This window comes from Coregonus clupeaformis, chromosome 27 (assembly GCF_020615455.1).
Source record: "Coregonus clupeaformis isolate EN_2021a chromosome 27, ASM2061545v1, whole genome shotgun sequence".
NCBI classification, from domain to species: domain Eukaryota; kingdom Metazoa; phylum Chordata; class Actinopteri; order Salmoniformes; family Salmonidae; genus Coregonus; species Coregonus clupeaformis.
In genome coordinates, this window is record NC_059218.1 from 13721653 (window position 1) to 13743847 (window position 22195).

At 41.9% G+C, this 22195-nt stretch overlaps 1 protein-coding gene across 1 annotated transcript in view; it reads right to left on the reverse strand.

Annotated features, from left to right (window-relative positions):
• Positions 1 to 3233: 3233 nt before the first annotated feature.
• The window catches only part of LOC121541399 (interleukin-6 receptor subunit beta), a 61509-nt gene continuing 42547 nt past the window's right edge, over positions 3234 to 22195 (reverse strand). The window contains exons 10-16 of the mRNA XM_041850386.2: positions 21532 to 21732; positions 21064 to 21165; positions 19026 to 19169; positions 18577 to 18717; positions 18103 to 18199; positions 16916 to 16997; positions 3234 to 4965 (exon numbers count right to left, since the gene is read on the reverse strand). Of these exons, the coding sequence (XP_041706320.1) occupies positions 4324 to 4965; positions 16916 to 16997; positions 18103 to 18199; positions 18577 to 18717; positions 19026 to 19169; positions 21064 to 21165; positions 21532 to 21732 (1409 nt within the window). The 3' untranslated portion in view covers positions 3234 to 4323. The remainder of the gene's footprint in view (positions 4966 to 16915; positions 16998 to 18102; positions 18200 to 18576; positions 18718 to 19025; positions 19170 to 21063; positions 21166 to 21531; positions 21733 to 22195) is intronic.

A 22195-nucleotide genomic window follows, 5' to 3' on the forward strand; every position in this document is an offset into this window, starting at 1 on the left:
CTCTACATCACCAGAGGAACAGAGGAGGACTAGAATAAGGATACGGCTAAAGGCTTTAAGAACTGGTCTTCTAGTGCGTTGGGTACATAGAATAAAGGGGGCAGATTTCCGGGCGTTGTAGAAAAGATTCAGGGCATTATGTACAGACAAGGATATGGAAGGAAATGCTAGCTAGCTGTAGCATAAGCTACAGCTAGCTAGCATTGCAGTGTATAAAATGTGGTGAGTAGTGAGACAATAGTTGAACAGTTTTGAACAAATTAATTTCTTCCAAAATGAAGGAGAAGCAAGAGAAAGAGTCACTTTTTTTTCAGTTTCACTTAGCTAGCAAATGCAGCTAGCTAGTTTAGCCTACTGAAACACCCTGCTCAGAGGGATGCTATGTTAGCTAGCTGGCTATGACATTCCAACAAAACACTGGAACTCTTCCAAGTCAAGGTAAGCTTTTGGTATTACTCATTTATTGCCACCGGGGCCTGCTGGTGTAACTGCTTACTGACTGTACACTGTAACGTTACTGCATGATTGTAGCGGATTTACTAACGCTTTAGTTCTATTAGCTATGCTGACTATGACGTTACTTTAGCTAATATGGTGACAACGATGTAGGCTGTGTGTAGCGGTTTGGCTTGGAAAGGTTTTTTCGCCTGGTCACATACAGCTGATGTGTTGTGCATTGAAGTCCACAAGCTAAGGGAAGAGAAGGAATACAACGTGGCTGTTATGAGTGTGAACTCTGTTTATGCGTGATCAGGGGTGTATTGATTCCACCGATTCTGTTGAAAAATGTTTCTTAAATGGAAGCAAACAGAACAAAACGGGGATAAACATACCTGAATTTGACCATTAGAAACTCGTTTGCAACTGTTGGGCTAATGATTACACCCTATATCGTTTGCAACTGTCTGTCACCTCAAATTTGTCTCTCAACCTGTGTGCACCTACGTTGTAAACTTCCATTCATAGGCTAGATTGTAGCAACCTCATGATGGGTATAGAGAAAATTTGAGTATCATGTTTTTTTTTTATCAACTCTTGACCCTAAATAAATGGAGCTACTTGGTAAGGTAGAGGGGGAGGACATTTTATTTTCTGAGTATACCATAATATTGTATTGTGAACTCCTACTTCCTCCTTATACGATGGACTATATATTCTGTTAATGTTGAAGGTCTCACTGAAAATAAAGCACAATAAAGATTATGCTGACTTAGAAGCGTAATAAATCATTCGTTCACATGGATAACACTTTTGGTTTATTTCATACTGTATAATGTCACACATTCACAAACCATGCTCCAAAAAGGTTACATGTATTCTGGTGGCATGCAGGGAAATACAAGGCTATGTTATGTTTCCCGTATATGTGGAAAAGTAGTGTTAACTGAGTGATGGTGTCAGAATATTTTTCATAACCCTCAAAGTAGCAATATTCAAAAAGTCTAAATGTAACATCCCTTTCTCTGAGCATAAACTTCATTTTCAGTATATATAATAATGCAACAGTAATATCTCTAAATCTGACCTTGAACATTATGTTTTCAATGGGCAGGGAACTTACATTGCATTTCTTCACTTCTAATTCCATTTAACCACAAGTCATAAAGATCTCATTGTTACTTGATCCATTTGAAATGAAAGACAAAACATAATTAAAATTAAATGAAACATTTTGTAATTCCTGGGTTTTAAGATCTTTGGCAGTTGATCTCATCTTATGACTTCTGAGCAGAATTCATGACGGAAAGTCAACAAGACTTTGAAAAAATGGAATAAGGCATTGTAAAAAGGCAAATGTACATTTGTCAAACTGTTTTTCTACCTGCAAAGATGTGTCACCAATCATACACCTACTAGTGTAGCATACAGTGCCTTCAAAGTATTCACTCCCCTTGACTTTTTCCACATTTTGTGTTACAGCCTGAATTTCAAATGGATTAAATTGAGATAGTCTCTCACTGGCCTATACACAATACCCCATAATTTCAAAGAGGAATTATGTTTCAATTTTATTTACAAATTAATACAAAATTAAAAGCTGAAATGTCGATTCAACAAGTATTCAACCCCTTTTATGGCAAGCCTAAATAAGTTCAGGAGTAAACATTTGCTTAACAAGTCACATAATAAGTTGCATGGACTCACTGTGTGCAATAAGTATTTAACATGATTTTTGAATGACTACCTCGTCTCTGTACCCCACACATACAATTACTTGTAAGGTCCCTCAGTCAAGCACTGAATTTCAACCACAAAGACCAGGGAGGTTTTCCAATGCCTCGCAAAGGGCACCTATTGGTAGATGGGTCAAAATAAAAAAAGCAGACATTGAAAATCCCTTTGAGCATGGTGAAGTTATTAATTACACTTTGGATGGTGTATCTATGCACCCAGTCACTACAAAGATACAGGCGTCCTCCCTAACTCAGTTGCCGGAGAGGAAGGAAACCGCTCAGGGATTGCACCATGAGGTCAATGGTGACTTTAAAACAGTTACTGAGTTTAATGGTTGCAATAGGAGAAAACTGAGGATGGATCAATAACATTGTAGTTACTCCACAATACTAACCTACATGACAGAGTGAAAAGAAGGAAGCCTGTACAGAATACAAATATTCCAAAACATGTATCCTGTTTGCAATAAGGCACTAAAGAAAGCTACAAAATATGAGGCAAAGAAATGAACGTGATGTCCTGAATACAAAGCGTTATGTTTGGGGCAAATCCAACACATCACTGAGTACCACACTTAATATTTTTTTCAAGCATGGTGGTGGCTGCATCATGTTATGGGTATGCTTTTCATCAGCAAGGATAAGGGAGTTTTTTTGGGGGGAAATAAATAAATAAATGGAATAGAGCTAAGCACAGGCAAAATCCTAGAGGAAAACCTGGTACAGTCTGCTTTCCAACAGACACTGGGACACAAATGCACCTTTCAGCAGGACAATAACCTAAAACACAAGGCCAAATATACACTGGAGTTGCTTACCAAGACGACATTGAATGTTCCTGAGTAGCCTAGTTACAGTTCTGACTTAAATTAGCTTGAAAATCTATGGCAAGACTTGAAAATGGCTGTCTAGCAATGATGAACAACTAACTTGACAATTTTATTGTACAATCCAGGTGTGTAAAGCTCTTGGAGACTTACCCAGAAAGACTCACAGCTGTAATCGCTGCCAAAGGTGGTGTGAATACTTATGTAAATTATATTTCTGTATTTCATTTTCAATACATTTGCTAAAAACATTTAAAACATTTTTTCACTTTGTCATTATGGGGTATTGTGTGTAGATGGGTGAGAATGTTTTATACTGAATCCATTTAGAATTTAGGATACAACAAAATGTGGAACAAGTGAAGGGGCATGAATACTTTCTGAAGGTACTGCATTTCAAGAGGGTCCTGTTGTATTAGCTAGCATCGCCTTTTCACTTCCTTCAAGTCCTCTTTCTTGGAATGATGCGTAATCACACTTTGTACATTCTAAGTTAAACTTGGCCGGTTTGTAAAGAATAGCGCCCACATCTAGGCTATGCACTTTTCTTCGGACGACAACGGGTGACGCTAAATCAGTGAATGATAAACAGTACAAAGTTCGCTTTTTGAAACTACAGCAGTCAGCAGCATTGATGAGGCTTTTTCAATGAAATGTTGTCCATTCAGTGTGAATCACATAAGCATTATTGAGGTCCATTGTCTGGTCCTTGTCAGTATGAGGGAAATTTGATGACACACAGGGGTGCTATAGAATTGAATCTACCATCCTGGGAACACATGGGTTAGGTCAAACTGTAGCAAAATAAAAAAATAAAAAAATGTGTTTTAATGTGTCCAGTTACTTCCATCCTGTTTCTTCCATTTGGTGCCTGCTGAACACCACCCAGCTGCTCTGCGACTTTGCTGTTTGCGACTGACTAGATATGTTGAATACATATATGCTGTACATGAATGGAATCGACTATGATAATAACATGAAAAGGTGGTCATTGTAACTACCTAGGTCAGTAACTAACTGAAAATAAATGGGTCCACACGTAGGCATCTATTTGCTTTTTAGGATGTTAAAACAATAAAACCTCGACATACAGGCTAAAGCTTGGAGCCAAACTATGTCATTCACTTAAAAGAGATTTAACAAGGCAAGTCAGGATGTCCATATGAAGTTCATGATTGCCATTTGGGTAAGTGCAAAAATAATAGGCTGACATAATTCTGAATTTGAAAGCTTCAAACAAACGTGAAATTAACAAAGGTGCAGGGGAAGAGTAACTGTGCATGAAGTGCGACAACCTCGAACTAAAGTAACCCTACGTCCTCCTAACACTGAGGCCTGTAGCCGCTGAGCTGAGGCATGTAGCTAGGGTCAGGGCCTGGCTGTCCGTCAGGGGACTGACCCTCCTCTGTGGGTGTGGTCTGCTGAGAGTTCTGCTCCAGGGGGCAGAACCGGCACGAAGCCTCCATCTCCAGCTGGTTCAATTCCCCCAGGTCTGCGCTGTCGCCGTCGTTCCCCCCAGGCAAGCGCCTGAAGTAAGGGTTCCGCGGGTAGCGCTGGTGCGACTCGGCGCCCTCCGGGTGCTCCTCGCTGTCCAGCAGGGGTTGGGTGGACTCGGAGCGGGCAAAGCTGGGCGTCTGGGACTGGGAGGAGCTGGACTGGGGGGTCTGGGGGAGAGGGCAGGGGGTCTGGCCCTTGTAGCCGCAGGATGCCACCACCGACGAGTACTGGACGGTGCTGGCCGTGGTCTGGCCCGAGTCACCGCCCTCGTCGCTGTCTGAGACACTCTGGTGAGGCGACGACAGGCAGGAGGAGCCGCCAATGCCGCTGCTATGCTCCTCCGACAGGTACTTGTCCTTCTTGAGCGGCAGGCCTGCCTTGTCCTCCTCACACAGCGACTTCCTGTCGAACACGTCCACCTCAACAACGCTCACGTCACCCAGCACGCTCTCTTTGGGAGTGTCAGCCTGGAACGAAAAGGGAGTGTTAAGTCAAGTCAAGTTCTATTTAAAGTGCATTTCACATCCATGTTACAATACGCTGAGAAAAGAGTGAAATGGTAAAATGACTGAAATGGACACACATCTGCATTTAGCAACATGTGCCTATAGATGCGGTAAAGGAGTCAATGGAACACAGACGTTCCATTGACCAGATTGGTGCACATTCAACAAATCTGATCTAACAAAGTGGATATTCGTCAAATCCGTCATGATTTATGTATTGTAACAGGCCCACAATGTGGTTCCTTAAAGATGCACTATGCAGAAATCGCTCCGCCATTTCCTGGTTGCAAAAATTCTAATAGTTCGCCTAATTTCAGTTTATGCGACAAAACAAGCAAGTCAACTGTAGAGAATCATTGTACCATCTAAACCACTGTGAAATATATTTTCCATAACCAAAAATAATTATATTTTCAGCTTTTGAGTAAGATGCAAAAACAAAACTTAAGAACAGCAAGCATAGAAATAGCGCACATAGAACAGTATGGCGCAATTTCAGTGGCAACAGAAATTGTATTTGAATTCCATAGTTTTTTATTTTTGAATTTGTAATGCACAAATTGAATCATTGAATACATAAATTGAACTTGTATTTCATGAAACTGAATTGAGTGAATATTGCATTCAGTAAAAAATTTTTTTTTATATTTCATTCAATATTCAAATTGAATATTTATATATTCAGTATGGTAGATATTACATTCATTGTCTGTGTATCAAGTTTACATACTATAATTTCAAGTGGATCAACGTTTCATATATTCAACTTATCTAATGCATTCCAATTCAGTTTTCAAATTCAGTTCTCTAAATTCAGATTAAAAAACAGAGACAACATCCTGGTACTTTGCCAGCCAGGAAAAGTTGAGGAGAACAGATACAATTAAACGCTCACTGTTGTAAACAGAAGCTTCTGGCGGTTTCTGAAGCCAATGTGGCATGTTGAATGTATTTTCTTCCTATGAATTTGGCTCTAGCATTTGAACTGTTGCGGCTATAAACTATTATGACCCCATTCAAGAAATTGGCCACCATAACAATACAGTTGAATAGCTCTGTCATAGCCCTTCTAAGGATAGACTTTCCACTCCCTATTTAATCTTGCTCTTGTGACTGACTGGGTTCGAACTAGGTCTCCTGCATGTCACAAGACTGTGTTAGCCCACTTAGCTAAAGGCCATAGGGATGAGTTCTGGAAGCTAACACAAGTCTTCACGTCTCCAGCAAGGTTACTCTTCAAAAAAGCTTGGTTCATCGAACTACCTCAGTTACATTTCACCCCACTTTGACCTCATACTCAGAGATCACGACACCAATATAACTGACTGGGTTCAAAAACAGGCCTACTGCACAACAACACTTTCTGTGGCAAACAAAAGCAGAAGGATCTGTGCACCCCATTTAATGAGAGTGCAACAGAGATGGTTTGGTGATCCATGCACGTGATGAGCAACCTTGCCTTAGACCTGAAGACGTGTTAGTTTGACTGATGGGGTTCTAACCCAGGTCTCCTGTGTGCCAGACAATGCAACTTTTCAGGTCTCAGACAAGTTACTCCTCACACGAGCGTGGCCACCGAACCACCTGTGTTACACTTCACCCCCCTTTGACCTCCTCCTTGAAGAGACCCATCCAAGTCACAGGACCAATGCATAGGCTTTAGCTCAACAGGCTAACAGTCTTAACCCAGTCAGTCACGTTAACCTTATAATGACTACCCTTGCCGGAAACTTGAAACTAACACGTCTAACACAAACTAACACATGTCAAACTAACGCGTCTTCAGGTCTCAGGCAAGGTTCTCATCATATGAGCATTGATCACCAAACCACGCTCTTTTGATAAGTAACCTTGCTGGATCTTAGTTATTAGTGTAGCAGATGGGGATCTGTGAAACTCATCAGCCTGAAGTGTCCCCCCCTTACGCAATTAAAGAAGGCTTTTTTAAATACAGTGGGGAGAACAAGTATTTGATACACTGCCGATTTTGCAGATTTTTCTACATTTTATGGACACAGTCAATTTTACAATAATTATATTTCATTTGTTTTTGCTCCTGAACTTCTTCTACTCTCAACCTCTCCGAACATTTTCATGATGTCCATCCGGTTTGCTTCTATATGCCATATCTTTCTAACTGTGCTCTTTCCCAAAAGCTCCCAACATACAACCTACAGTGGGGAGAACAAGTATTTGATACACTGCCAATTTTGCAGGTTTTCCTACTTACAAAGCATGTAGAGGTCTGTAATGTTTATCATAGGTACACTTCAACCATGAGAGACGGAATCTAAAACAAAAATCCAGAAAATCACATTGTATGATTTTTAAGTAATTAATTTGCATTTTATTGCATGACATAAGTATTTGATCACCTACCAACCAGTAAGAATTCCGGCTCTCACAGACCTGTTAGTTTTTCTCTAAGAAGCCCTCCTGTTCTCCACTCATTACCTGTATTAACTGCACCTGTTTGAACTCGTTACCTGTATAAAAGACACCTGTCTACACACTCAATCAAACAGACTCCAACCTCTCCACAATGGCCAAGACCAGAGAGCTGTGTAAGGACATCAGGGATAAAATTGTAGACCTGCACAAGGCTGGGATGGGCTACAGGACAATAGGCAAGCAGCTTGGTGAGAAGGCAACAACTGTTGGCGCAATTATTAGAAAGTGGAAGAAGTTCAAGATGACGATCAATCACCCTCAGTCTGGAGCTCCATGCAAGATCTCACCTCGTGGGGCATCAATGATCATGAGGAAGGTGAGGGATCAGCCCAGAACTACACGGCAGGACCTGGTCAATGACCTGAAGAGAGCTGGGACCACAGTCTCAAAGAAAACCATTAGTAACACACTACGCCGTCATGGATTAAAATCCTGCAGCGCACGCAAGGTCTCCCTGCTCAAGCCAGCGCATGTCCAGGCCCGTCTGAAGTTTGCCAATGACCATCTGGATGATCCAGAGGAGGAATGGGAGAAGGTCATGTGGTCTGATGAGACAAAAATATAGCCTTTTGGTCTAAACTCCACTCGCCGTGTTTGGAGGAAGGATGTGTACAACCCCAAGAACACCATCCCAACCGTGAAGCATGGAGATGGAAACATAATTCTTTGGGGATGCTTTTCTGCAAAGGGGACAGGACGACTGCACCGTATTGAGGGGAGGATGGATGGGCCATGTATCGTGAGACAACCTCCTTCCCTCAGTAAGAGCATTGAAGATGGGTCGTGGCTGGGTCTTCCAGCATGACAACGACCCGAAACACACAGCCAGGGCAACTAAGGAGTGGCTCCGTAAGAAGCATCTCAAGGTCCTGGAGTGGCCTAGAGAGTCTCCAGACCTGAACCCAATAGAAAATCTTTGGAGTTAGCTGAAAGTCCGTATTGCCCAGCGACAGCCCCGAAACCTGAAGGATCTGGAGAAGGTCTGTATGGAGGAGTGGGACAAAATCCCTGCTGCAGTGTGTGCAAACCTGGTCAAGACCTACAGGAAACGTATGATCTCTGTAATTGCAAACAAAGGTTTCTGTACCAAATATTAAGTTCTGCTTTTCTGATGTATCAAATACTTATGTCATGCAATAAAATGCAAATTAATTACTTAAAAATCATACAATGTGATTTTCTGGATTTTTGTTTTAGATTCCGTCTCTCACAGTTGAAGTGTACCTATGATAAAAAGTACAGACCTCTACATGCTTTGTAAGTAGGAAAACCTGCAAAATCGGCAGTGTATCAAATACTTGTTCTCCCCACTGTAGCACAATGGGTTGGAACGCTTCAGGAGGACGATCACGTGTGTGAGGCAGAAGACCTGAGTTCGAGTCTCCATATGAGCTGAAACAGGAGGAAGCAGTACTTGCTAAGCAGGCAGAGTGTTGCCACTGGACTCGGATCTACAGTTGCGCTGGTTCACCACTGGGGTTGGTGTGGAGTGAGTTTAGGGGGTGAATGTAGCAGATGGGGATCTATGGAACTCACTCATCAACCTGAAGTGTCGGCCCTTGAAGAAGACCTTCAATAGCACGGTTGGCTAGAACACTTCAGGAGGAGGCAGAGGTCCTGACTTCGAGTCTCGGTTTGAGCTGGATCAGGGGGAAGCGGTACTCATTAAGCACATCAGTCATCGGCTTCGTTAATAAGTGCATCGACGACGTTGTCCCCACAGTGACCATCAATACATATCCCAACCAGAAGCCATGGACTACTGGCAACATCCACACTGAGCTAAAGGCTAGAGCTGCTGCTTTCAAGGAGCGGGACACTAATCCGGATGACTATAAGAAAGTGTCAATACAGGACTAAGATCTAATCCTACTACACGGCTCTGACGCTCGTCGGATGTGGCAAGGCTTGCAAACTATCACGGATTACAAAGGGAAACCCAGCCGCGAGCTGACCAGTGACGAGAGCCTACCAGACGAGCTAAATGCCATCTATGCTCGCTTCGACGCAAGCAACACTGAACCATGCATGAGCGCACCAGCTGTTCCGGATGACTGTGTTATCACACTCTCTGTAGCCTTACTTTTAAATGTTTCTTGTGAGTAAGACATTTGTACAAGGCCGTAGGGGCCAGACGGATTACCAGGATGCGTTCTCGGAGCATGCACTGACCAGCTGGCAAGTAATATGAGCATACAATACTTATGTTTCAAGCCGTAGTTCCTGTGCCCAAGAATGCCAAGGTAATCTGTCACTCAAATCTGTAGCCATGAAATGCTTTGAAAGGCTGGTCATGGAAACATCAACACATTCATCCTAGACACCCTGGACCCACTCCAATTCGCATACAGATCCACAGATGACGCAATCTCTATTGCACTCCACACTTACCTTTCCCACCTGGACAAGAAGAACACCTATGTGACTATAGATCGGCGTTCAACACTATAGTGCCTCTCAAGCTCATCAAATAAGCTAAGGACCCTGGGACTGAACACCTCCCTCTGCAACTGGGTCCTGGACTTCCTGACGGCTTGCCCCCAGGAGGTGAAGTTAGGCAACAACACATCCGCCACACTGACCCTCAACAATGAGGCCCCTCAGGGGTGGGTGCTTAGTCCCCTCCTGTACTCCCTGTTCACCAATGACCTCTGTGTCCACATCACTAAGGATCCTTGACTGGCTGCATCACCGCTTGGTATGGCAACTGCTTGGCATACGACCGCAAGGCGCTACAGAGGGTAGTGTGTATAGCCCAGTACATCACTGGGACCGAGCTCCCTGCCATCCAGGAAACCTATACCAGGCTGTGTTAGAGGAGGGCCCTAAAAATGGTCAAAGACTCCAGTAACCCAAGTCATACACTGTTCTCTCTGCTACCGCACTGCAAGCACTACCGATGCAGCAAATCTGGAACTAATAGGACCTTGAACAGCTTCTACCCCCAAGCCATAACACTGCTAAATAGTCAGTTAAATAGTTAACCAAATAGCTACCAGGAGTATCTGCATTGACCCTTTTTGCACAAACTTTGTCTAATCACATACGCTGCTGCTACTGTCTGTCACTTTATTCCTAGTTATACACTGCATTCGGAAAGTATTCAGACCCCTTCCTTTTTTTCACATTTTGATATGTTACAGCCTTATTCTAAAATGGCTGAAAATTTAAAAAATCCTCATCAATACCCCATAATGACAAAGCGAAAACAGGTTTCGATTTTTTTGCTAATTTATTACAAATAAAAAGCAGCAAAACCTTATTTACATAAGTATTCAGACCCTTTTCTATGAGACTCGAAATTGAGCTCAGGTGCATCCTGTTTCCATTGATCATCCTTGAGATGTTTCTACAACTTGATTAGAGTCCACCTGTGGTAAATGCAATTGATTGGACATGATTTGGAAAGGCACACACCTGTCTATATAAGGTCCAACAGTTGACCGTGCATGTCAGAGCAAAAACCAAGCCATGAGGTCGAAGGAATTGCCCGTAGACACAGGATTGTGTCGAGGAACAGATCTGGGGAAAGGTACCAAAGAATGTCTGCAGCATTGAAGGTCCCCAAGAACACAGTGGCCATCATTCTTAAATGGAAGAAGTTTGGAACCACCAAGACTCTTCCTAGAGCTGGCCGCCCGGCCAAACTGAGCAATCGGGGGAGAAGGGCCTTGGTCAGGGTGGTGACCAAGAACCTGATGGTCACTCTGACAGAGCCCCAGAGTTCCTCTGTGGCGATGGGAGAACCTTCCAGAAGGACAACCATCTCTGCAGCACTCCACCAAATCAGGCCTTTATGGTAGAGTGGCCAGACAGAAGCCATTCCTCAGTAAAAAGGACTCTCAGACCATGAGAAACAAGAGTCTCTGGTCTGATGAAACCAAGATTTAACTCTTTGGCCTGAATTTCAAGGGTCACGTCTGGAGGAAACCTGGCACCATCCCTACGGTGAAGCATGGTGGTGGCAGCATCTTGCTGTGGGGATGTTTTTCAGCAGCAGGGACTGGGAGACCAGTCAGGATTGAGGGAAAGATGAACGGAGCAAAGTACAGAGAGATCCTTGATGAAAACCTACTCCAGAGCGCTCAGGACCTCAGACTGGTGTGAAGGTTCACCTTCCAACAGGATAATGACTAAGCACACAGCCAAGACAATGCAGGAGTGGCTTCGGGACAAGTCTCTGAATGTCCTTGAGTGGCCCAACCAGAGCCCGGACTTGAATCCGATCAAACATCTCTGGGAGACGAGGTTCAGAGCGCTCTAGAGCAGGTTTTCATCAAGGATCTCTCTGTACTTTTCTCCGTTCATATTTCCGTCGATCCTGACTAGTCTCCCAGTCCCTGCCGCTGAAAAACATCTCCACAGCATGATGCTGCCACTTTCATGCTTCACCATAGGGATGACAGTAACTTGAAATGATAGTTTGTAAACTTGATACACAGACAATGAATGCAATATCTATCATATTGAAACAATATATAAATATTGAATTTGAATATTCAACCAAATTGAAATTGGGTTCTCCTAAGCTAACATATGAAATTGTTTTAAGATGGTCATACCTGGATCATTTAGCTATTTGATTTAGAATTTTAGGACCCCTTTAGGTATATATATATTTTTATTATTATTATTATTTTTTTTGGGGGGGTTGGGGGGCTTTACTACTTTAGCCCATAGAAATGCATTGCATAACATTGATAAATGACAAAAAAGTTAAAAAATAATAATATCATAAGCAATAAGGTTTTGAAGTGTCTGTCCTATATCTAGGAGATATAAGAAATATCAGGAAATATACACTACCAGTCAAACGTTTGGACACACCTACTGATTCAAGGGTTTTTCTTTATTTTCTGACAAACAATGCTGTAGCTCATTCACCTGCCACCGCAGATGCGGAAGGCCGACATAGACGGATGTGGTGGATTGAGACGCAGCCCAAACTTGTATCTCTAGCTTAAACTGATAGATTTAAATATGTTTATTATGTTACTTAGATTGTTGCACAGGATTAAGTCCGATTTGGATATAATTGGCTGTTTTCGCTGCATAACATGTAGATGTTGTCCCTTTTCAGGTTTAGAAGAAGTGACTACTAAATGCTAACTCCCGTTTGTATAAACTGCTTAGCATAGCTAGCATATAGAAATCGGTGGTGGTAGTCAGTCGTTTTTCCGTAATGCGGTTAATTGGTAATGATGACATGAACATGTGTTGGGATTGACATCCATACAAGCATTATACTGCAATTTTTACCTCAACATAGTGTGAAATACACATATAAACAATAGCCTAAATGTAAGCAATTTTTGCTGGGGGGAACTTGAGGACACTCGGGATCTTTCACCACAGACCTTCCCCCCCAAACGTTTCCATGGCAATTCCAATGTTTTGGTCGAGTTCGATTGACCTCTTTACCACATCTATCGAATAGAAATGCATGGGTAGTAAAATGGTGAAATGGAATTCCTGAACTGAAAATCAACCCAGTTTTATTCTCCTCTTGAACTGAAATGGAATCTCTCAGATTCCAACTTCTGATTCATGCTTGGACAATCACATTTTTACATTTACATTTTAGTCATTTAGCAGACGCTCTTATGCAGAGCGACTTACAGTTAATGCATGTATTTTTTTAAATATATTTTTTTCATACTGGCCCCCCGTGGGAAACATGGGGGGCCAGGGATCCCCAACCGGCAGCCCGCGGGTGAATTGATGGACATAACGTAAAAACACCAGCAAATCAGCTCCAAGTATTCCCATGCATAATAGAGAGATATACAGTGGGGAAAAAAAAGTATTTAGTCAGCCACCAATTGTGCAAGTTCTCCCACTTAAAAAGATGAGAGAGGCCTGTAATTTTCATCATAGGTACACGTCAACTATGACAGACAAAATGAGAAAATGTTTTCCAGAAAATCACATTGTAGGATTTTTAATGAATTTATTTGCAAATTATGGTGGAAAATAAGTATTTGGTCAATAACAAAAGTTTCTCAATACTTTGTTATATACATTTTGTTGGCAATGACACAGGTCAAACGTTTTCTGTAAGTCTTCACAAGGTTTTCACACACTGTTGCTGGTATTTTGGCCCATTCCTCCATGCAGATCTCCTCTAGAGCAGTGATGTTTTGGGGCTGTCGCTGGGCAACACGGACTTTCAACTCCCCTCCAAAGATTTTCTATGGGGTTGAGATCTGGAGACTGGCTAGGCCACTCCAGGACCTTGAAATGCTTCTTACGAAGCCACTCCTTCGTTGCCCGGGCGGTGTGTTTGGGATCATTGTCATGCTGAAAGACCCAGCCACGTTTCATCTTCAATGCCCTTGCTGATGGAAGGAGGTTTTCACTCAAAATCTCACGATACATGGCCCCATTCATTCTTTCCTTTACACGGATCAGTCGTCCTGGTCCCTTTGCAGAAAAACAGCCCCAAAGCATGATGTTTCCACCCCCATGCTTCACACTAGGTATGGTGTTCTTTGGATGCAACTCAGCATTCTTTGTCCTCCAAACACGACGAGTTGAGTTTTACCAAAAAGTTCTATTTTGGTTTCATCTGACCATATGACATTCTCCCAATCCTCTTCTGGATCATCCAAATGCACTCTAGCAAACTTCAGATGGGCCTGGACACGTCTGGCACTGCAGTATTTGATTCCCTGGCGGCGTAGTGTGTTACTGATGGTAGGCTTTGTTACTTTGGTCCCAGCTCTCTGCAGGTCTTTCACTAGGTCCCCCTGTGTGGTTCTGGGATTTTTGCTCACCGTTCTTGTGATCATTTTGACCCCACGGGGTGAGATCTTGCGTGGAGCCCCAGATCGAGGGAGATTATCAGTGGTCTTGTATGTCTTCCATTTCCTAATAATTGCTCCCACTGTTGATTTCTTCAAACCAAGCTGCTTACCTATTGCAGATTCAGTCTTCCCAGCCTGGTGCAGGTCTACAATTTTGTTTCTGGTGTCCTTTGACAGCTCTTTGGTCTTGGCCATAGTGGAGTTTGGAGTGTGACTGTTTGAGGTTGTGGACAGGTGTCTTTTATACTGATAACAAGTTCAAACAGGTGCCATTAATACAGGTAACGAGTGGAGGACAGAGGAGCCTCTTAAAGAAGAAGTTACAGGTCTGTGAGAGCCAGAAATCTTGCAAGGGCATTGAAGATGAATTCTCATTTTGTCTGTCATAGTTGACGTGTACATATGATGAAAATTACAGGCCTCTCTCATCTTTTTAAGTGGGAGAACTTGCACAATTGGTGGCTGACTAAATACTTTTTTCCCCCACTGTATATACAAACGTATGTGAACACCCCTTCAAATGATTGGATTCGGCTATTTCAGCCACACCCGTTGCTGACAGGTGTTTAAAATTGAGCACCCAGCCAAACTATCTCCATAGACAAACATTGGCAGTAGAATGGCCTTACTGAAGAGCTCAGTGACTTTCAACGTGGCACCGTCACAGGATGCCACCTTTCCAATAAGTCAGTTCATCAAATTTCTGCCCTGCTAGGGCTGCCCCGGTCAACTGTAAGTGCTGTTATTGTGACGTGGAAACGTCTAGGAGCAACAACAGCTCAGCCACACAAGCTCACAGAATGGGACCGCCGAGTGCTCGTAGAGAGTAAAAATCCAAACTGCCTCTGGAAGCAAAGCCAGCACAAGAACTGTTCGTCAGGAGCTTCATGAAATGGGTTTCCATGACCGAGCAGCCGCACACAAGCCTAAGATCACCATGCGCAATGCCAAGCGTTGGCTGAATGGTGTAAAGCTCGCCGCCATTGGACCTGACCTCAACCCCATCGAAAACCTTTGGGATGAATTGAAACGCCGACTGCGAGCCAGGCCTAATCGCTCATCAGTGCCCGACCTCACTAATGCTCTTGTGGCTGAATGAAAGCAAGTCCCCGCAGCAATGTTCCAACATCTAGTGGAAATCCTTCCCAGAAGAGTGGAGGCTGTTATAGCAGCAAAGGGGAGACCAACTCCATATTAATGCCCATGATTTTGGAATGAGATGTTCGACAAGCAGGTGTGCACATAATTTTGGTCATGTAGTGTATCTGATGAAAACAGGAAAATATATTTGTTGGGCAATTTGAATATTGACTGGTTTATCATCATCTGTCCACTGAAGAAAAAACTTAATTATATGGCCAATGCATGTAACCTGACCCAAGTTATGACACTACCAACCAGAACGTTCACTAATAGGTCCGGTACCACATCAACAACCTGTATTGATAATATTTGTACCAATATGGCTGAATATTGTTCTAAAGCTCTATCAGTGGCACTAGGTTGTAGTGATCATAACTTGGTGGCACTCACTAGAAAACCAAAATACCAAAAGGCTGGCCCTAAGGTAATCTGCCGAAGGTCCTACAAGGGGTTCAATCAGGACTCATTTGTGGATGAGGTTAAGAATGTGCAATGGCTGGAAGTGTGTAGTGAGGATGATCCTGAAATAGCACTGAGTGTGTTTGTGAAATTATTTAATGAGTATTGTTGATAATTATGCCCCATTACGAAAACACACTGTGCGGTCAAACAGTGCCTCATTGATTGATGATGAGCTGAGAAATGTGAAGGTTCAACGTAATGATGCCAAAAAGGCAGCAGATAGATCTGGCACTCTGTCTGATAAGCAAAGTTATTGTAAATTAAGAAATCTTGTGACCAAGCAAAACAAAGGTAAAAAGAAAGGATATTATCAGCACAAAATCTATGAAGTCAAGGGTGATGGAAAAAAACTATGGAGAACTTTGAATGTTATAATGGGTTGTTATTCAAACATGTTTGCCTCCTTTGTTGAATCAAATGGTATATGTGTTACGAAACCACATGACATTGCAAATTACTTTAATGAATAATTTATGGGCAAAGTGGACAACTGGAGAAATGCCATGTATCCAACTGATGACTCTCTGTCATACACACTTACAAAATATTGTATCATTACAGGCATTGCAAATTTGAATGAAGGATAGGATGAAGAAACAATACTCCGAGCCGCAGCTCCATACTATTTGTCTTACCCATAGTTAGAAAAGTTTGGTCCAAATCGGATGATAGGTACTATATTTATTGAATATTATATGAATCCTATAAATATAAATGGCCACTTTGAATGCAATCAATTAGCTTATTTTCTCAGAGATCAAATTATATTTCAACAAAATAATCTTCTGTTTCTAACAGAAACGATTTTAGAACAATCTGTGTCGAAATCTCGCTTTTGTACTTTTTGTGGTGGAACGACCCATGTGGACGTCACGGTCAGTGGAGAGCAGATAGGATTCCAGTAAATGTTTTGAGAGTTCAGCAACACTGATAAACTTCATTGACAAGTGGCTCAACCAGTGTGTTGTACTATAAAGTTTGAAAATAAAGTACCATCTTATCTTATGTAAACATCCTCTTTGACCAACACAGAAGGCACTTAAACTTACTTTGGATGGGAAATCAGGAAACCATTTAGCGATAGTGCTGTTGGAAGGGTCTGGAACCGGTGGCCAGATCTTCTTCTTTATCCTACACAGAAAACAACAGTGGGGTCCGAAATTATTGACATCCTTGATAAAGATTAGCAAAAATGACTGTATAAAATAAATAATTCAAATACTGAGCTATATTGTGTCCTCAAAATTTTTGGGTAAAATTATAGTATTTTATACTAATACAATTGTTCAGAGAAAAATATTTTGTTTACTAACTAATACTTTTTTCTTTCAAAAAAGGTAGGGGTCAACATTTTTGAACCCCTGTTTTCAATACCTTTGAGTTCCTCACCTTGCAAGGATAACGGCACTGAGCCTTTTTCTAAAATGTATGAGTTGGAGAACACATTGGGAGGGATCTAGACGATCCTCTCCGCCAATGAAGCGGTGTATGTAAATATATTTAATAAACACAATGATTTATTAGACCTACAGTTAACCCTTTACACTAGTGGGAATTGGCCTATATGGATAGGGCAAAACATTTATGTTTCTTACAGAAGAAATATGAAATAATCTGGATACATTCAGTAACATGATAAGAATATTATTGGAAATGCGGGGTAGGTGCAACATACAGTGGGGGAAAAAAGTATTTAGTCAGCCACCAATTGTGCAAGTTCTCCCACTTAAAAAGATGAGAGAGGCCTGTAATTTTCATCATAGGTACACGTCAACTATGACAGACAAAATGAGAAAATAAATCCAAAAAATCACATTGTAGGATTTTTAATGAATTTATTTGCAAATTATGGTGGACAGCGTGTTCCAGTTCATGTCAATATCCAGCAACTTTGTACAGCCATTAAAGAGGAGTGAGGCAACATTCCACAGGCCACAATCAACAGCCTGATCAACTCTATGAGAAGATGTGTTGCGCTACATGAGGCAAATGTAATTTCAATGCACTATTATGACTCAAAGAAGAGTCTTCAATCGTGCAAGAATATTAAATGTGTTTTTGACTCATTGTGGAAAGAGTAGAAAACACTCACTGAAAAAACACTGACTACTTTGTGTTACTCAAATCTGAGTCAATGCTCTTACAATTGAACATCACACTGCAGCCATTGTACACATCCAAATCTAAAACGTAGAGAATCTATTTCAAACAATTCAAGAGTGTAGTTGTGACTTACGAGTCCATTTTGTAAATGCAGCAGAGCACGGTCAGCACTACGAAAAACAGGAAGCTGATGCACACAGACACCACCATGGCTTCTATCTGCCCGGGAGCTGAGGGATAGACATAGAACTAGAATGGACATTGGGATCCTAGCAACATGCCTTAAAATCGACCATGTTGGTCAGGAAAACTATCCTTCTAGAAACTGTGGTACAACATATAGGAGAAATGACAGGAGGGCACATTGAATAGGGTGAAGTAGCAACTACGAAATGTATTTGGACCATTGGGTGTTCAGGACTCCTACTTTGAAAAAGCTTTACTGAAAAAGCTTTACTGGGATACATTACAAAATATATGAAAACATATTACTGTAAAACAAAATATATGGAAATATATTGAAAGGTTCTGGGATGGAACATACTGTACATATACATAAGGGAATACAGTATACCATGAAGTGTCCAGTTAACAATACTTCACTCACCATACATCAGAGTATTGAATGACAGGTTCGAGCCGTTTGTAGAGCCTTGTACTGTAGATGCCATGACCCGCACCACATACTTACTGTTGCTGGCCATGCGCTTCACAGTGTAAGAGTAGGTGTCTGGGGTGACAACTATTGCTGAAAAAACAATAAAGAAATTCGTACAAATTCATGTTTATTTTATTGCAGCTGTAAATGTTTAAGTTGGACAAATACCAGCATGTACTGTACTTACAAATATCAGTACTAACAAGTAATGTATTTACAAATACCAGTACTTACAGGTACTGCGCTTACAAATACCAGTACTTATTGTACTTACAAATACCATACTTACAAATACTTACTGGTATTTTCAAATAACAGTAAAATTCCAACTATAGCCAAAGCAACATTCATAAAGAGGTATGATTGAGTAGTAATGTCTACAAGGTGTGGTTCCTTACAGTGTTCCTTGCCCCCCGTGATGAAGAAGATGGTGTAGTTTGTAATGAAGCCTCGCTGTTTGTCCAGTGGAATCTCCATCCACTCCAGCTCAGCGTCGTTTTTCCCTGTCCGCCTCACTTTCACAGAGGGACCCTCCAGTGGAGCTGCATCAACCAGAATAGGTGGTGAAAACATGTGTTTTTAACATTATTTCTTTACCAGCTACTGTAGCAAAAATCATAACATTGGTTTATTAATGTCTGAACTTCATTGGGCGGTTTCACAGACACAGATTAAGTCTAGTCCTGGACTAAAAAGCTATTTCAGTGGAGATTCTCTATTGAGCATGCTTTTAAGTCCAGGATTAGTCTTAAACTGTGTTCGGGAAACTGCCCCTATACAGTGGGGAAAAAAGTATTTAGTCAGCCACCAATTGTGCAAGTTCTCCCACTTAAAAAGATGAGAGAGGCCTGTAATTTTCATCATAGGTACACGTCAACTATGACAGACAAAATGAGAAAAAAAAATCCAGAAAATCACATTGTAGGATTTTTTATGAATTTATTTGCAAATTATGGTGGAAAATAAGTATTTGGTCAATAACAAAAGTTTCTCAATAATTTGTTATATACCCTTTGTTGGCAATGACACAGGTCAAATGTTTTCTGTAAGTCTTCACAAGGTTTTCACACACTGTTGCTGGTATTTTGGCCCATTCCTCCATGCAGATCTCCTCTAGAGCAGTGATGTTTTGGGGCTGTCGCTGGGCAACACGGACTTTCAACTCCCTCCAAAGATTTTCTATGGGGTTGAGATCTGGAGACTGGCTAGGCCACTCCAGGACCTTGAAATGCTTCTTACGAAGCCACTCCTTCGTTGCCCGGGCGGTGTGTTTGGGATCATTGTCATGCTGAAAGACCCAGCCACGTTTCATCTTCAATGCCCTTGCTGATGGAAGGAGGTTTTCACTCAAAATCTCACGATACATGGCCCCATTCATTCTTTCCTTTACACGGATCAGTCGTCCTGGTCCCTTTGCAGAAAAACAGCCCCAAAGCATGATGTTTCCACCCCCATGCTTCACAGTAGGTATGGTGTTCTTTGGATGCAACTCAGCATTCTTTGTCCTCCAAACACGACGAGTTGAGTTTTTACCAAAAAGTTCTATTTTGGTTTCATCTGACCATATGACATTCTCCCAATCCTCTTCTGGATCATCCAAATGCACTCTAGCAAACTTCTGGACATGTACTGGCTTAAGTAGGGACACGTCTGGCACTGCAGTATTTGATTCCCTGGCGGCGTAGTGTGTTACTGATGGTAGGCTTTGTTACTTTGGTCCCAGCTCTCTGTAGGTCTTTCACTAGGTCCCCCTGTGTGGTTCTGGGATTTTTGCTCACCGTTCTTGTGATAATTTTGACCCCACAGGGTGAGATCTTGCGTGGAGCCCCAGATCGAGGGAGATTATCAGTGGTCTTGTATGTCTTCCATTTCCTAATAATTGCTCCCACTGTTGATTTCTTCAAACCAAGCTGCTTACCTATTGCAGATTCAGTCTTCCCAGCCTGGTGCAGGTCTACAATTTTGTTTCTGGTGTCCTTTGACAGCTCTTTGGTCTTGGCCATAGTGGAGTTTGGAGTGTGACTGTTTGAGGTTGTGGACAGGTGTCTTTTATACTGATAACAAGTTCAAACAGGTGCCATTAATACAGGTAACGAGTGGAGGACAGAGGAGCCTCTTAAAGAAGAAGTTACAGGTCTGTGAGAGCCAGAAATCTTGCTTGTTTGTAGGTGACCAAATACTTATTTTCCAACATAATTTGCAAATAAATTCATTAAAAATCCTACAATGTGATTTTCTGGAGAAAAAAAATCTCAATTCGTCTGTCATAGTTGACGTGTACCTATGATGAAAATTACAGACCTCTCTCATCTTTTTAAGTGGGAGAACTTGCACAATTGGTGGCTGACTAAATACTTTTTTCCCCACTGTAGGTATATTACACAGAAAATACTGTGTATACTGTCCAGTTGTTTAGTGACTAGTACTATTTCTTACCTCCTTGTTCCAGAAAGGCTGCTATGGTCAATGGCTTCCCAGTCCACCCAGAGTACATGGGATACACAGATATATCGTAGCGATTGAACTTCTGAAGGTTACCTTGATTGGGAAAATTAGACATAAGACAGTACATTTACATTTTTGTCATTTAGCAGACGCTCTTATCCAGAGCGACTTACATTTAGTGAGTGCATACATTATTTTATTTTTTTCATACAATAACGTTTGGATTTATTTGATCCCTGTGACCCGTTTACCAATACAGTCAACATTTGGGATGAGTTTCACACAAGTTTTTCCAGAATTAAATCAGTTGATGGGTGTCACTTACATTGTTATTTTAATCAAACTCATCCCTAGTCAATATAATAGACATCAAAACCAGCAGAAAGACAACCAAGGGGTTTGTAGCCAAACTACAAGACAATCCTCAGTAAAAACATTGCATCTGTGTCTCATTCTTACCTTTAATGGCTGCCATCCTGGTGTGCCTATGTTCTCTCTGCCAGTCCATAGCGCCGTCGCCGACCGACACCCACTCCAGGACGTACTCCGTCACCACGGACCTGTAGGGCTCCCCTGTGGCCGTCACATTGGGGGGCTGCCACTTCACCCACAGCCTCCCCTCCTTGGTAAACCAGCTGAGCGACTCCACCGAAGGGGGCTCTGAAATACACAGCACACACAAATACAACATGACACCATGATTGAGCATCTGAAAGCCAAAGTACAACGCTTTAAGAACAGAAATATGCAGAACACATGACATCAGTGAACCATTTACTGTAGTCTCTCTTGACCGACATTCGTGTAAATATACAGTTGAAGTCAGAAGTTTACATACACCTTAGCCAAATACATTTAAACTCAGTTTTTCACAATTCCTGACATTTAATCCTAGTAAAAATTCCCTGTCTTAGGTCAGTTAGGATCACCACTTTATTTTAACATTTATACATTTACATTTTAGTCATTTAGCAGACGCTCTTATCCAGAGCGACTTACAGTTAGCACATACATTATTTTATCGAACCCACAACCCTGGTGTTACAAACGCCATGCTCTACCAACTGAGCTACATCCCCTGCCGGCCATTCCCTCCCCTACCCTGGACGACGCTGGGCCAATT